The following is a 15,492-nucleotide window of genomic DNA, read 5'->3' as shown; positions in this document are numbered from 1 at the left end:
CCCCCCCCGTGTCCCTTCACATTTCCCCATGTGAAAGGGTTTATTAGGGTAAATTAAATCTTTTGGCGGGAATTTTTCCCTTTCCGGGTTATTTTGGGGGTAAAATGTAAACTTTAAATTCAAACTTTTTGGAACGCAAGGGCCCATTTGGGCACCACCCGGAAGCGCCTTTTTCGGAACCAACCGGATTTTTCCTCGTTCAAGAGGGGTCTGGTTCCTGAGGCACCCGGCGCCGGATTGTCCGTGGAGGTCCTTCCTTCAATCAGATGAGCCCTATGGGCGCAAGACCAATGAAGCCAAGACACGACGGGGTTCACAAGGCGCAGCAAGGAAGAAATTTCGCTTCCAAAATGGGTAAGTTTCCTAAAACCAGCTTTCAACCAGGCTGATTTGCCTCTGATTTCCCCGCCGATTTCATCCTTTTTCCTTATTTTTCTTAGGAACAAGACTCTCCCGACAACAACCTCTTCTCCTTGCGGTTGCTCTTTCTGATGACGAGGAAGTCGCGTCCCGCCAAGTTGCTTTAAGCTCTGTTCCTGATGACGTCCGAGCTAAACTTACCAGCATCCGATCCCTCCTACAAGGGGACATCGGCCAATTGGTAGAAGATGCTTCGCCGATTCGGCAGCTCTTCAGTGACGTCAGCGGACGAGTACCAGAAGAGGCGGAAGAGGCCTTGGCACCGGCGGCCTTCATCGAGTCCATGAGGATCCCAGTCTTTAGGGCCCTTCGTCACATGGCAGATCGCGCGAAACAGGCCAAGACTCGTGAGGATGGAGACCATCTCAAGAGTGGGGTTCGTGAAGAGTATAGGTTTAATACTCCTAATTAGTATCTAAACATTTGATGTGACAGTTGCTAAAAATGAGCAAAGGGAACCAAACACCCCCATAATGAGCTTGCTAGCCCGACGAGCCAATTCAGCTTGTTAAACGTGTAATCTGAATTCAACACGTATCGTAGCAATCCAGTGCTAGTTAGTCGTAGAATATATCTCTTGTAATCTTGTAGATAGAGCTGCCAGCCAAGTTGTTATGGTCGTGACTTGATGAAGGTTCTTTCCACCCTATATTAACACGCAAAGCGGTCTCTAACAGGGTGACAACACTTCCACCATATCTCGCATGGTACCAAGAGCCAACACTAGATACATCTAGATAGTGAACCCCAGCTCTTCCACCTCCGGCGGGCAGCCCATGGCGTCGCCCCTCGGGCTTCCAATCTCGGAGAAGTTGAACAAGAGCAACCTTACTCTATGGAAACTCCAGGTCCTTCCGGCCATTTGTGGTGCCCAGCTTGAGGGGCATCTCGATGGCACGGACATTCCGTCGCGTCAAGGCCGGTGAGAAGACCGTCAAAGCTGCCAATCCCGAGTATGCAACTTGGGTTGCGCTTGACCAGCAGGTGCTAAGTTACTTGCTCACCACCATGACTCGCGACATCATGCTGCAAGTCGCGCAGGCAAAGACAGCCGCGGAGGTGTGGGCTGCTGTTGAGGAAATCTTCTCAGCACAGACTCGTGCCCGGGCAATGAACACTCACGTCACGCTGACCACCCTCAAGAAAGGCAACATGCCCACTACAGAGTACGTGAGCAAGATGAAGGCGCTGGCGAACAAGATGGCGGCGGTCGGGAAACCTCTCGGTGATGAGGAGCTCTCGGCATACATCATGACTGGGCTTGATGTGGAGTACAATCCCCTGGTGACTTCTCTGATGACCAGGGTCGAACCCATCAGCTACAGTGAGCTCTTGGCGCAATTCTCAGCTTTGAGAGTAGTCTGGATCTCCTTCATGGCGGAGGATCTCAGTCCTTTGTCAACATCGCGTCACGAGGAGGATGCGATCTAGAGGTCAAGGACGGCATGGCCGAGGCAACCCTGAGTCACAGGAAGGTTGCAGATGTGCTCCCAACAACTACAATAGGCGTGGACGATGCAACTCCAACTCCAGCTCCCCCAACAATTCTGGAGGCAAGAAGCCACGCTTCAAGGGCAAGTGCCACGTTTGCTTCAAAGAAGGTCACAACGCAGCAGCGTGTTGGCACTGTTTTGATGCAGATTATGCTTCGGATGAGAGGAACATCAATGCGGCAACGCACGCCTATGGTGTTGACACCAACTGGTACACTGATATTGGCGCTACTTATCATGTCACAAGCAACCTCAACGGGCCGACCATCCATGAGAAGTACAACGGGAACGAGCGGATCCGTACTGCAAGTGGTGAAGGTATGAACATTAATCATGTTGGTCATGCTATTGTTCGTACCCCTAGTCGCAATTTACATCTAAACAATATTCTTCATGTTCCCAAAGCTAGCAAAAATCTTGTCTCTGTTCATAAACTTACTACTGATAATAATGCCTTCGTTGAATCTCACCCTAACTTCTTCTTGTAAAAGGATCAGGCAACGAGGAAAACACTTTTGGAAGGCAAGTGTAGAGGAGGCCTCTACCCCCTTCCTTCACCTAACAAGGAGGCTCTGAGCATGTTCAAACCTTCCACCTCTAGATGGCATGGTAGATTGGGTTACCCATCCTTTCCCATTGTTCAGAAAGTTGTTACTGAGAATAAAATGCTTTGTGATAGAGAAGATCTATCCGATTCGGTGTGTAATGCTTGTCAACATGCCAAAAGTCACCAACTTCCCTATCCCAAGCCATCTAGTATTTCAAAGTTTCCTTTAGATTTAGTGTTTTCAAATGTACGGGGACTTGTTCCTAATTCTTTCGGGAGAAATAATATTATGTGAGTTTTATTGATGATCATAGCAAGTTTATTTGGGTATATCTTCTCAAATATAAATTTGAAGTTTTTCAGCGTTTCCATGATTTTCAGCATCTTGTTGAAAGACTCTTTAATCAAAAAATTGATGCTATGCAAACTGATTGGGGTGGGGAGTATGAAAAGCTCAATTCTTTCTTCCAGAAGGTCGGCATCTCCCATCTCATGTCATGTCCCCATGCACATCAGCAGAATGGCGCTGCAGAGCGTAAACATAGACACATTGTTGAGGTGGGTCTCTCCCTTTTGTCCCATGCATACATGCCTCTCAAGTACTGTGATGAAGCTTTTATTTCTGCCACCTATCTGATTAATCGCACACCAACAAAAATTTTGCAATACTCCACGTCATTAGAAACTTTGTTTCATGAGAAACCCGACTACTCCATGTTGAGAGTCTTTGGTTGTGCCTATTGACCAAACCTTCACCCATATAATACCCGCAAACTTGCCTCCCGCTCTAAATAATGCGCCTTTCTTGGATATAGGGGCTGTTTGGTTCCTCTGACTTATTTTTAGCACATGTCACATCGAATGTTTAGATATTAATTAGGAGTATTAAATGTAGACTATTTACAAAATTCATTACACAGCTGGAGGCTAAACGGCGAGACCAATCTATTAAGCCTAATTAGTCCATGATTTGACAATGTGCTGCTACAGTAAACATTTGCTAATGATGGATTAATTAGGCTTAATAGATTCATCTCGTCATTTAGCCTCCATCTATGCAATTAGTTTTATAATTAACTCATATTTACTCCTCCTAATTAGCCTCCGAATATTCGATGTGACACGGACTAAACTTTAGCTCTAGGAACCAAACGCCCCCATAGTAATATGCATAAAGGTTTTAAGTGCTTGGACATTACCACTAGATGCATCTACATCTCTAGGGATGTAGTGTTTGATGAAAACATCTTCCCCTTCACTGAGCTCCATGACAATGCCGGTGCCCGGCTACGTGCTGAGATTGATCTTCTCCCTCCGTATCTTCTATCATCTATACCTTTTAGGGTATTGTACTCAAGCATACTAATGTGGCTAATGTTTCTGATGATTTCCCTATTGAAACTAATCAAAATCCTGCTGTTTTGGAGGAGCTATTGCATGTGCATACACAGGAGGAGACCGGCGCAGAGCACGAGGCTGATCCCCCTGCAACCAGCACCGCAGTCCCAGGTGCATCAGCCGCGAGATCTGTGATCCTCCCCAACGTGGCTCTGACGGACCAATCCGAGGCCGCTACGCCATGTCCCGTGGGTCCCAGGTCTGTCACACTTGCACCAGGGGGCGAGTCTGCAGCTGCCACGCAGCAGCCGGTCGACCAGGTGCGCCCCCCCTACCACATGGTGCTTCTCCACTGGATCCGGCGTAGATTCGGTGGGGGCTTCGAGATCAGCGCCGCCGTCTGGACCTGCAGCGCTAATCCAACGGCTCCGGCGGGATCTTCTGCACCGCAATCCTCTACACCACCATCTATTGCTCCAACTCCTAGTCATCCCAGAACACGGGCGCAAGGGGGCATTCGCAAGCCCAAACAATATACTGATGGCACAATGTTTTGTCTGTAATATCTGATGAACCTAAAGATTTGCATACATCATTAGAAGATTCAAATTGGAAACAAGCCATGGATGTCGAATATTCAACCCTCATGAAGAACAAGACGTGGCACCTTGTTCCACCAATGGCAAGGAGGAATATCATCGACTACAAATGGGTTTATAAAATCAAAAGGAAACCAAACGGGTCGATTGATAGGTACAAAGCACGTCTAGTTGCAAAGGAATTTAAGCAATGATATGGAATTGATCATGAGGATATTTTCAGTCCTGTGGTCAAAGTGGCTACTATCAGACTTGTGCTCTCTATTGTTGTCTCGAATGGATGGTGTCTTCACCAACTAGATGTTCAAAACGCATTTCTTCATGGTCTCCTTGAAGAAGAAGTGTTCATGAGGCAACCACCTGGGTATGAAAATCAACACTAACCAAATTATATTTGCAAATTGGATAAAGCTCTTTATGGATTGAAACAAGGTCCACGGACTTGGTATGCACGGCTCAGTACAAAGCTGCAAAGTCTTGGGTTTAAGCCTTCTAAAGTTGATGTGTCTCTTTTCTTTTTCAACAAAGGAGGAGTAACTATCTTTCTATTAATCTATGTTGATGATATTATTGTTGCAAGTTCCTCACAGCAAGCTACAACAGCACTACTGCAAGACCTCAAGATGGAGTTCGCGTTGAAAGATCTTGGAGAACTTCATTATTTCCTAGGGATTAAGGTCCAGAAGAGTGGTGCAGGGATTTTGTTGACACAATAAAAGTAGACATCTGATCTCCTAAATCGAGTAGGGATGATTAATTGCAAACCTACGAACACACCAATGTCGGCCACTAAGAAACTTTCAACATATGAAGGAGAGCCCCTTGGTCCAGCCGATGCATCTCAATACAGGAGTATAGTAGGAGCCCTTTAGTACTTGACATTGACACGGACAAATATATCTTTTGCAGTGAACAAGGTGTGTCAGTTCCTTCATGCGCCCACCATTGTTCATTGGAGTGCGGTTAAACGTATTCTAAGGTATCTAAAGTTTACATCGTCTATAGGACTCAAGATACACATATCATTATGTACACTTGTGAGCTCCTTTTTTTATGCAGACTGGGTAGGATGTGTTGATGATCGCCGGTCTATTAGAGGCTTTGCAGTTTTCTTAGGGTCTAACCTCATATCATGGATTGCCTGAAAACAAGCCACAATATCCAGGTCAAGTGCCGAAGCTGAGTACAAATCGATGACCAATGTAATAGCTGAAGTAATGTGGGTGCAAACTCTGTTAACTGAACTTGGTGTCAAGGCTCCAAGGGCAGCTCAGCTGTGGTGTGATAACATTGGTGCAACATATCTTTCGGCTAATCCCGTGTTCCATACAAGGATAAAACATATAGAAGTTGACTTCCATTTTGTCAGAGAATGAGTATCTCAAGGACTCCTGCATATTCGGTTGTTATCTACACATGATCAAGTCGCCGACAAAACCTCTTCTAGTTCGGTAGCTAGAGAAATTTAGATACAATCTCAACTTAGATAAGTTGTGATTGAGGAGGAGTGTTAAATATGTAATCTAAGTTCAACACGTATCGTAACAACCAGTGTTGGTTAGTTGTAGGATCTCTTGTAATCTTGTAGATAGAGCCACCGGCTAGGTTGTTACGATCGTGACTTGTAAATCATGGTGGAGGTTCTTTCCACCCTATATTAACACGCAAAACGGCCTCTAATGGGGTGACAACGCTTCCACCAAATCTCACACAGCTCTTCTTCGATAGCAAGGCCAGCAGCCTATGAACCTTGCCCATACAAGCTCCTAGAAAATCTTGCTTGACATCCAAACTACTAACCTTGCTCCGTATCCTAGCCTGGCAAGGCCACTGTGTGGCCAGCAAAGAAACCAAGCAGACCCGGAGAAGCGTCGTCTGTGCTTCTGCTGTTTCTGCATGAAAGATGAAAATACATGACTAAAATTACGATAGTTTGTTTTGCCACTCTTGAGCTTGAGTTTAGATAGGTTTGGATGATATTTCTTGATCGATTTACTCCCTATGCTGCGAGCTAGAAAAGAGAAAGGACACACAATAAAAAAAAATCTTACAAAACTGCATTCAGCCCCGGCTCGCGGAGTGGCCGGCTGCACGGGCCCAGGCTCAAGGCGCGGCTGCACGAGCTCGTCAGCAGCAGCCAGAGCGAGCAGCAGATAGAGATGATGACGCGCGACTCGTGCAACTCTCTGCTCCACGAATTTGCATTCGTGAGTTCCTTTGGAAGGACCAGCCCGAAACCTCCGCCCGGGCCCCTTTTTTCGTGGCCCAGGAATGGACTCCGCCGGTGAGACGGTGACGCCCCGCGCCGCGCGGCCATCTCGTCACCCGTTGCTTTTCCGAGCCCTCTCATCGTGACGCGCTTACATGACGGGTGGGCCCGACTGAGCCCGGTCGCGTACGGGCCCACATGGCATCTAGCGTGGTAGATGGCTGCTGGCGGATGGAGGGCTGCGATTACTGCCTGCGTTCTACTAGCAACCAACTGTGCACTTGACGGCAGTACTGGTCAGACACTGGAATAAAGTGGGCGAAAGCGTGTAGCTGCGTTGCTTGGGTACCAACCACATTCTGCCGCCCGTTACACATGACAAACAGCTAGGAAAAGCTAGTCTGCCGAAGCAGCGCATATGGTTAGGTGCACACGCGAGATGGAGACGTAAACATATGGAGTATTTTTTTAAAAAACATATACGGAGTATCATTTGGTTCCAACTGTAGGATCGGACGATTCCAAATGGAAAGGCATTTATTCTGCTATATGAAAGCAGATAGCCAGAGGATCTAAATGAAGTAGAAGAGGTATGCATCCTCTCAAGAGAAAAAAGGGGTTTAAACGCAAAAAGATACACCAACATAGAATTTAGTATTGAAGTTCAAATGTCACATCTTGAATAAAATTTCTTTTAGCCATGCCTTATGAACATGTGATCTAGATTCAAAATTCTTCATTATCTTAAAAAAAGTTTCAAAATACCTTTTTTTATAAAACAGGAGGGGAAATCCCGTGCTGATTAATATTGTATTAAGAAAGGAGCAAAGTTACGAGGTCTCAGTTCAAGAAAAAAAAAGAAAAAAAGAAAAATTACAATGTTTGATCTAGCCATTGGCATCTTCCATTCCTCTTTTAGTTTCAAAATTCTTTGATCATTGACACAACACCCTAGTATTAATAAACTAATAAGCTAGTCCTTTACAGGGCTGTTAAAAGTAAATGTATTTGGTGATGGAAGTGGAAATGGAGTTTGTTGTTTCAACTAGCGAATGGAGAATGCACAGGTTGTTTTTGGTTAAAGGCGTGACCATCCCTAGCAATGGATCAACGAGGAAGGAAATCTATACTATTCCGACCAAATTGAAATTCTAGAACGCGCATTTCCTGAATCCAATCCCTGCCATATCTTGGGGCCGTCCTGCCGGAGACAATCCAACGCAAGCACCACGACAGGCGACGCCGGCAGAACGGGACCACGCGGTTGCCGCTGCCAAGAGCGGAAGGGAAGAACCGAAGAAGAGTCCGAGAGAAGAGAGCGCAGGCATCAGCAACAGTCAAAAGCCTCACGGCCTCACCACCTGACTACCCTTCCGTTAGTAAAACCTCGCCCGCCCACCAATAAAGTCCGCATCAATTTCTTCCTTTCCCCAATTCCATCAGCTCACACAGACCAAGCCAGCACGAGGGAGGGAGGGGGAAAAAAAATCGGTGCTCTGCTGAGCTGTTGTGCTTGTCCTCGGAGCGGAGCGGAGAGCGGCAGCCATGGAGGGAGCGGGGGAGGTGTCGGCCGCCGCCGGCAACGGCAACGGAAACGGCTCCGCGCGGAGGCCGTCGACGGCGCCGTCGGCGCGGGTGTCGATCTGGGAGTCGGTGCGCGCGTGCGGGGTATGGGGGAAGGAGGTGGACAAGGCCGAGCTCCGGAGCCAGGTCGTCATGCCGCTCCACCTGCGCCGCGCGGTCGCCAAGGCCGTCACGACCAAGGACGAGGCCGCCGGCGTGGCGGCGGCGGCGGCGGAGGAGGAGGAGGAGAGGGAGAAGGAGGAGGGGCCTACGGTGGCGCCCGTGGTCGTGTTCGTGAACTCGCGGAGCGGCGGGCGCCACGGGCCCGAGCTCAAGGTGCGGCTGCACGAGCTCATCACCGAGGAGCAGGTGGGTGACGGCATCGCGATTCGCTCTCCACGCTCGTGCAACTCTGCTTCCCAAAATTTTGTCGCCAGTTTGCTTTCGTATGGGGGTGTTGCTTTGTCGGTCGCTCTGGTTTGATTATGCAGCTTGCAAGTGATTGCTTACGAGCTTTACGTTGGATTTAGCAGCGAAATTTGGACCCCGTAGACATATTTAGCGGAATCTGCTTCGCTGGGTAACGTTCGTCGTTCGGTTTTACTGTCGAGGAGAGAATGAACGCCCTGCGTCATGCGATCTGCGTGACGTTACCGGTGGCTCGCTCACTGCAGACTAAATTTTGATGTTACATAGTACAGAATCGACTAACTTTTTGCGGATTACCGATTGACTCCGAAGGCAGAAACGTGAAGCGGGGTCGGTAGGCATAATATCGGCGCGTGTTTTTTGGACGTCTCGAGGGAAAATGTTGTTCTCCGCTGAAAGTTAGCTGTGGAGACAGAACATTATATGCGTAATAAATGCTTGCACCGCTGGGTGTTGGGAACGCTCTAGCGAATCTGTGTCTCGCTTAGGCCCAGTTTCATCACACTGTTACTGCAAACTAGGTAACTGTTCATGTTGGGTTTCATGGGGATGAAACTTCTCTCTCATTTCATGAAACTTCATCCTCTCTCTCCTCATAAAGATCTTGCCAAGTCAACAAAATTGCTGATGTGGCATGCAAATTAACGCTGATGAAACTCTCTATGAAACTCCCACTGAGACTAGCCTTAATCACTTCTTCATATCGGAGTTGACGGACATATTCAATTTGGTTGGTAGCAGTTAGGGGAGGGATGGGGTATCTAAAATAGAGATCATGTATCATCATTTCCGAGTTTTCTTCTTTTTGGAAAAGAAAATGAAATGAAATCCTTTCAAAGTGACCGGTGTGGGACTGCTTTTCATTTTTTTTACCTTGACATTTCCCTGTGACAAAACCTTAACCATTAGTCGATACTGATTTCAGCACTGCTTGAGGAGTTTCTTATGCATCAAATGTTGTCAACTATGTCAAGTCTTATGCATCAAATGTTGTGGAACTTGACATTAACTTGTTGGGTTGCTGACGTAACTATGCACTATAAGAGGGCTAGAACTGGTGAAAAACTTAGGGTAGAAAATGTATATAAGTCTACGGAATTGGATATTCTTGTGCACACACCTGAGATGTTGGACAACTTATGTAACATGTTAGTGTGGTTGCGAAGATAAGCTGAATTCAAGACTTTACTCCAAAATTGTTTGTAGCTATCAATTGTGTGATCATGTTATGCACTCACAACACATTCTTTTAAGATTTTTTCTTTTCCATTTGTGAGAAGACAATCTACTGACACAACATTTTTTTCAGGTCTTCGATCTTTCTGTTGTGAAGCCTTCAGATTTTGTTCACTATGGCTTGAGTTGTTTGGAGAGGTTAGCTGATCAAGGTGATAACTGCGCGAAAGCCGCTCGTGAAAAAATGAGGATTGTGGTATGTGCTTGATGCCTTTAGTAAGGATATTGCATTGTTTTAGTATTAAGAGTTATCAGATTCAAGAACGATAAAAGAGCCCCTTTCCTAGCTTGCATACATGCCTTTTTTTAGATAAAGGAATTTCTTTGGATAGAGGCCTCTCTCATTTGTTTTCGCTTTCTCTTTTAGGCCCCTTTGTACCTTTTTTCCCTTTTCTTTACCTATATTAATATATTTACCACAGTAGGAGTCTCCCCTACTATATTTAACTTACTGCACATCCAATTTATTTCCTGTCTGGTACCTTGTGTTTAGGCCCTTCCTGTGTTTTCCTCTTTACTAACTGAATTTTGTGATTTTAGTTATTCTCCATCTTCCAACTACTTTGTGTAACATCCTTGCACTAGTTTTTTCCTGGCAGGTTGCTGGAGGTGATGGCACAGTTGGTTGGATGCTTGGTTGTCTGTCAGATCTTTATAAGATGAAAAGGGAACCGGTTCCACCCACAGGAATTATTCCACTCGGTACAGGAAATGATCTTGCTAGATCATTTGGATGGGTAATGACCTTTATGTGTGATACTTGTTCCATTTAAATCCTTTTGTTTTTTTCAAGCCAAACAACTAATTAGCTCATGCACAGGGTGGCTCTTTTCCCTTTGGTTGGCGCTCAGCTGTAAAGCGTTATCTCAGCAAGGCTGCCACGGGTCCCATTTGCCGTCTTGACAGGTGCTTTTGTTTTTAATATCTTGACATCACTGTTAATTGCTTTTGACATCCTAATTCATTTGTACAGTCATTCAAGTTCATTCTGTTATTAGTTGCTTATCTAGGAGGAAAAAAAATATTTTAACAGTGGGGAGTAGCTTGGCTTTTATTCCACCTAAATAAAACTTCTGATCTGCATATCTGCTATAAGTTTGGTGATAGTGCAAACCAAATTATATTTCAATGCAACTAGTGCAAATCTTTGTCATACTTATCTGTTAGTACATGAGATGACTACTTAACCAAGATAGGTAGAATAAAGTATCAATATATTAATGGGTTAGCATCCATGTTTGCATGTCTATTTTGTAGCATCAAATTATGGTATCTGCTCTAGATATTATGTTCCTTATTTAGGCATTTCATCTGTTTCTGCACTGATAACCTCTATTATTGTCCATACAGTTGGCAAACTGTAATTCAGATGCCAGAAGGAGAAATAAAGGAGTTGCCATATGCACTTAAGAAAGTGGAACCTGCAGATCGGCTGGAGATCAGCCAGGTTCTGACTATGATCTCACCTGAATTTATATGCTCGACTTAAGCATAAATTGTCTCTATGCATTAGTTTCTCATTAGTCATTATAAACTCTAAATCCCTTTGCTCTTGTGAATTTATTTATATCATACACGCTAATAAGATCGCAAATGATAACAGAAAAGTATTATTAAGAATTTATGGTAGCATGTGAGAACAGAAAAACTGAAAAATAATGTTACAACAAGACGGTAACAGAAAAACAGTCTGGTTGCTTGTTGAAAAGGCATTGGAGATTGTATTTTGTGATGTATGCTACAAATACAATGCATTTGGTTGGATTTATTAAAAGGCTAATCTAATATGGTGCAGGAGAATGGCAGTGAGTTACCCGAAAAGGCTTCTTGCTATAAAGGAGTATTCTACAACTACCTTAGCATTGGTATTTCGTTCATTTCTTATTTAAAAGTTTTCTCTTTGTTAAGATTGTTATTTATCATGCACTGAGATTGATGACTATAATTCAATAGAGACGATTACTGCTCAAAGATGAATCCTTCAGTAGTTTGAAGTGCAATAGATAAAGTTAAACTTAGGTTGTTTAACTTGTGTGACTATAAATGGAATTAGAACAGATGTACCATTTTCTTATGTTTCATGAAAATTTGAAATTTGATTGATATTTTTTAATTATTATAGTTTATGGTCATTGTTAAGCTTGCGGTTTACTTTGAACAGGGATGGATGCTCAGGTCGCATATGGCTTCCACCATCTTCGTGATGAAAAGCCGTATCTTGCACAAGGACCAGTTGCAAATAAGGTGCCAAACTGCCAATAAAAACCTCCAATTTTCTAATACGTAGCATTGACTAGCTTAAAATATTCTGCTATGTGTTTCATCATTATGAAGTGTGAATTGTGGTTATTAGGAATCTCATTTCTTTGGAAACATGCAGTTGCGAATTTTCTTTTAATAAGTGAACAGTATATACCTTCCATTCAGACTGCCAGTGAGCAATATCTATCATTAATTATGGTGATTATTGTTCCCTAAAAAATATGATGATTGTTATATCTTGTAATATCACAAAAAAGAAAGGAAATTGTGAATGTCCACTTCACAGTATGTTCTGGGCAAGTATATATCTGTTGGATGAGCTGGATGTGGCAATGCAAGTTCTTCAAGATTACATTACTTTTTTGAAGAAGGAAATAAGCTTCAAAGGCTTATTTGTATGCATGTGTAGTTTTTTTATTTCATTTTCAGTAGCATAGTCATTTGGTATCTCAGAATCACGTCTCGTGTTCTGATGATGAAATTTTTTCCCCAACCCTATGCAGTTGATTTATGCTGGATATAGCTGCACTCAGGGGTGGTTCTGTACACCTTGTACTGCAAGTCCTCAGCTAAGGTACATGATATGCTTTTAAACATATTCTTAAGTTTGTTTCCGAATGTTTAGATGTGTAAAATATTTAATTTACTTTGACCCATTCCAGTCATTATCATGATGTGAAGCTATCCTTTTAGATGCCCCTGAATTTCTACCTAATATATATGATGGTCATGCAGAGTAGAATAATTTCTTAGTTGACATCTGAGTATTCTGTACAAGGTTGATGCCCGTGGTATACTAAATATGATGCAATGGAATAAAAATGAACCTCTTGTTTTGCATTTTGTCTTCGCTTTGATTGTTCATGTGTTAAGTTGCAGACTTGCAGTCAGACTGATAATCTTTTTCTTCCTTTGCTAAGATGACAAAAATTATCTTGCTCACATAATACTTTGTTGACGCAGGGGGCTTAAGAACATTTTGCGACTTTACATTAAAAAGGTCAATTGCTCTGAGTGGGAGCAAGTTCAAATGCCTTCAAGGCAAGTTGTTGATTTCTTTTACATTAGACAGGCTACAGCTAAGAGATTTAAGAACCACTAAGAAATTCTTGTGATATGCTGACACTTTATACATGAATTTCTCTCATAGTTTAGCAATTAGTTTCTGCCACTTGAACCTATGCTTATACATAACAGTGACTATGGTTTGCTGGTGTACAATGCTTTTTTCACAGAAACTTGCATCCATATGGCTCACCTTTTTTTTAGTTTCAAGAGTCCTATATATAATTGGTTTACTAGGCACACAAGTTCTACATGTCAGTTTATAACTTTAATGAATAGACACGGCTATACTCTTCAAAGATGATTAATTGGGACCTTTTTTTACTTAAAGTGCACATCATTTTGAAGACATGTATTTTGTTAGAATATTGTAGTTAATTAATTGATATTTGAATGCCTTAGAAACTCATCCTGTTCTTTGACCCTTACCTTTTAGAAACACAAACATATTGGATGTCCTTGTGGGATCATAAAGCATGCGGTGCTTATCCTGTACATATCATTTATTGACTGTGTCAAACACATACCATTTCCAATGGAACTATTCTGAACATGTATTTGGATACCATTGTGAAGCCTTGAAAGCATATCTGCTCAGATGCTAGATGAGCACACCTCATAGAGCTGTCTAAACTATTTACTGCTGTGCTGTTGATTCCGGAACTGTGCTCACATCTTTTTCCCTGATACTGCAGTGTTAGATCCCTAGTTGTCTTAAATTTATACAACTATGGCAGTGGAAGGCATCCATGGGGTGATCTTAAACCTGAATATCTTGAAAAGGTTAGTTGTTGAATGCTCATATGACTCGCATATGATTTTGCATTTCTGCCTTCTATTCCTGAATACACATTGTGAGGACTGGGATAAATGCCTTTGATGTTCCAATAAAAATGGATCAACTTAGCATTAGTTATAAGTGCATTTGAGAACTATTGTTGTTTCTTTTGAGAACAAGTAGCAGCTAGAATGAAGAAGCATATGGTGGTGCAACTGTGCAAGGTTTTGTTTCTTACATGCACTTGAGAACATGATGTTGGCATTCTATACCGATTTGCAGAGGGGTTTTGTAGAAGCTCATTCAGATGATGGCTTGCTTGAAATATTTGGACTGAAAGAAGGTTGGCATGCTTCATTTGTTATGGCTGAGCTTATAAAGGCAAAGCACATTGCCCAGGTACTTTTTTTTTTTGCCTTAGTTTTTGCATTACCTGTCTGCAAAAGATAATCTGAGTTATAAGCATCAGGCTTTGTTGTGATCAATAGTTTTTCTATGAGACTCTTGATATTGGGATATTTTGCGAGCCATAAGATTTTTTGGATGGCATAGGTTTTATTGAATCAAGAAGCTTGTGGTAGACTGGTCTTGGTCAATGTTCTGAATGTTTTCTTATGCTTCTTTTGCTACGTACACTTTTTAATGAACTATGACCAAATCCATCTCCTGTTATCAGGCTGCGGCTATAAAGTTCGAAATGAGGGGAGGCGAGTGGAATCGAGCATATGTTCAAATGGATGGAGAGCCATGGAAACAACCACTTATTCAGGAACTGTCAACGATTCTGGAAATAAACAAAGTTCCGTATCACTCTCTCATGATCAATGGGGATCAATGATTTTTTTTCCTTTGCCAATCAGGTAAGATCCCAGAAAGTCCATTTCCTTAATGTTTGCTGGCATGTTTTTCTGATTTATACACCACAGCGTTTTCTCATACAACCTCTGACCAAGCACTTACCATTTTGTACCAGGGTTGCATTCTTAGATCGTTAGAATTGTGTACAGTTCAGGAGCAGCGAGTACTAGATTCTTAGAACTGGGTTCGCTGCAGCAGGGGAATGCATGATCGTTGGCCTTTATCATGCCATGGTCAAGTCATGGCAAGAGCATGATATGGCACCATGCATTGTTGTATTGTATCATATGTGTTGTTGTATCCTAATTTCTTTTGAATGGAAAGAAACAGAGCTTAATTTCTTTTGCATTGTAACGTTTTGTGTCAAAATGCTGAAGAATAACCTGATGAAGAACATTTTGACTGTAAAATCAGACAGTTTGCCGTTTGCGCTGTCCTAGAGCACGTTCATTTGCATACAGCTTGATTTGCTCTCCAAACTTTCGTTCACATCACTACTACATCATGGTAAAAAGTAAAAAATAAATAGTTTTAATGGTTGACGTCAATTGTTGCTGTTGAGTTGGTTCCTGCATACATGTATAGATTAGATTGGAAAGTAGCATCCAGTGAGAATGGCTCACTTATCATGTCACATGTACTATGTGTCATTTGTCGATCTGAACAAAGTTTTATCATCGATTCGCATTCCAACA

The 15,492-nt window shown here is 43.1% G+C and overlaps 1 protein-coding gene across 1 annotated transcript; it reads left to right on the top strand.

The window, feature by feature from the left end:
• The first annotated feature begins 7,920 nt into the window (after positions 1-7,920).
• Positions 7,921-15,241, top strand: LOC101764231 (diacylglycerol kinase 7). The gene is made up of 13 exons (XM_004954115.4): positions 7,921-8,538; positions 9,908-10,030; positions 10,434-10,571; positions 10,655-10,740; positions 11,185-11,281; positions 11,630-11,699; positions 11,996-12,078; positions 12,600-12,670; positions 13,060-13,137; positions 13,857-13,944; positions 14,222-14,338; positions 14,616-14,799; positions 14,913-15,241. The coding sequence occupies exons 1-12, from the start codon at positions 8,152-8,154 to the stop codon at positions 14,775-14,777; spliced, it is 1,500 nt and encodes a 499-aa protein (XP_004954172.1). The 5' UTR covers positions 7,921-8,151; the 3' UTR covers positions 14,778-14,799; positions 14,913-15,241.
• Positions 15,242-15,492: the final 251 nt, after the last annotated feature.

Source organism: Setaria italica, chromosome I (genome assembly GCF_000263155.2).
Source record: "Setaria italica strain Yugu1 chromosome I, Setaria_italica_v2.0, whole genome shotgun sequence".
Lineage (NCBI taxonomy): Eukaryota > Viridiplantae > Streptophyta > Magnoliopsida > Poales > Poaceae > Setaria > Setaria italica.
This window is presented reverse-complemented; position numbering and strand designations above follow the sequence as displayed.

Bases quoted from the DNA above. Each gene is read 5' to 3' on its own strand.
- LOC101764231 (XM_004954115.4), top strand. From the start codon at position 8,152: ATGGAGGGAGCGGGGGAGGTGTCGGCCGCCGCCGGCAACGGCAACGGA. The intron at 10,572-10,654 runs GTAATGACCTTT...GCTCATGCACAG, and splicing joins TTGCTAGATCATTTGGATGG to GGTGGCTCTTTTCCCTTTGG. The intron at 14,339-14,615 runs GTACTTTTTTTT...TCCTGTTATCAG, and splicing joins AGGCAAAGCACATTGCCCAG to GCTGCGGCTATAAAGTTCGA.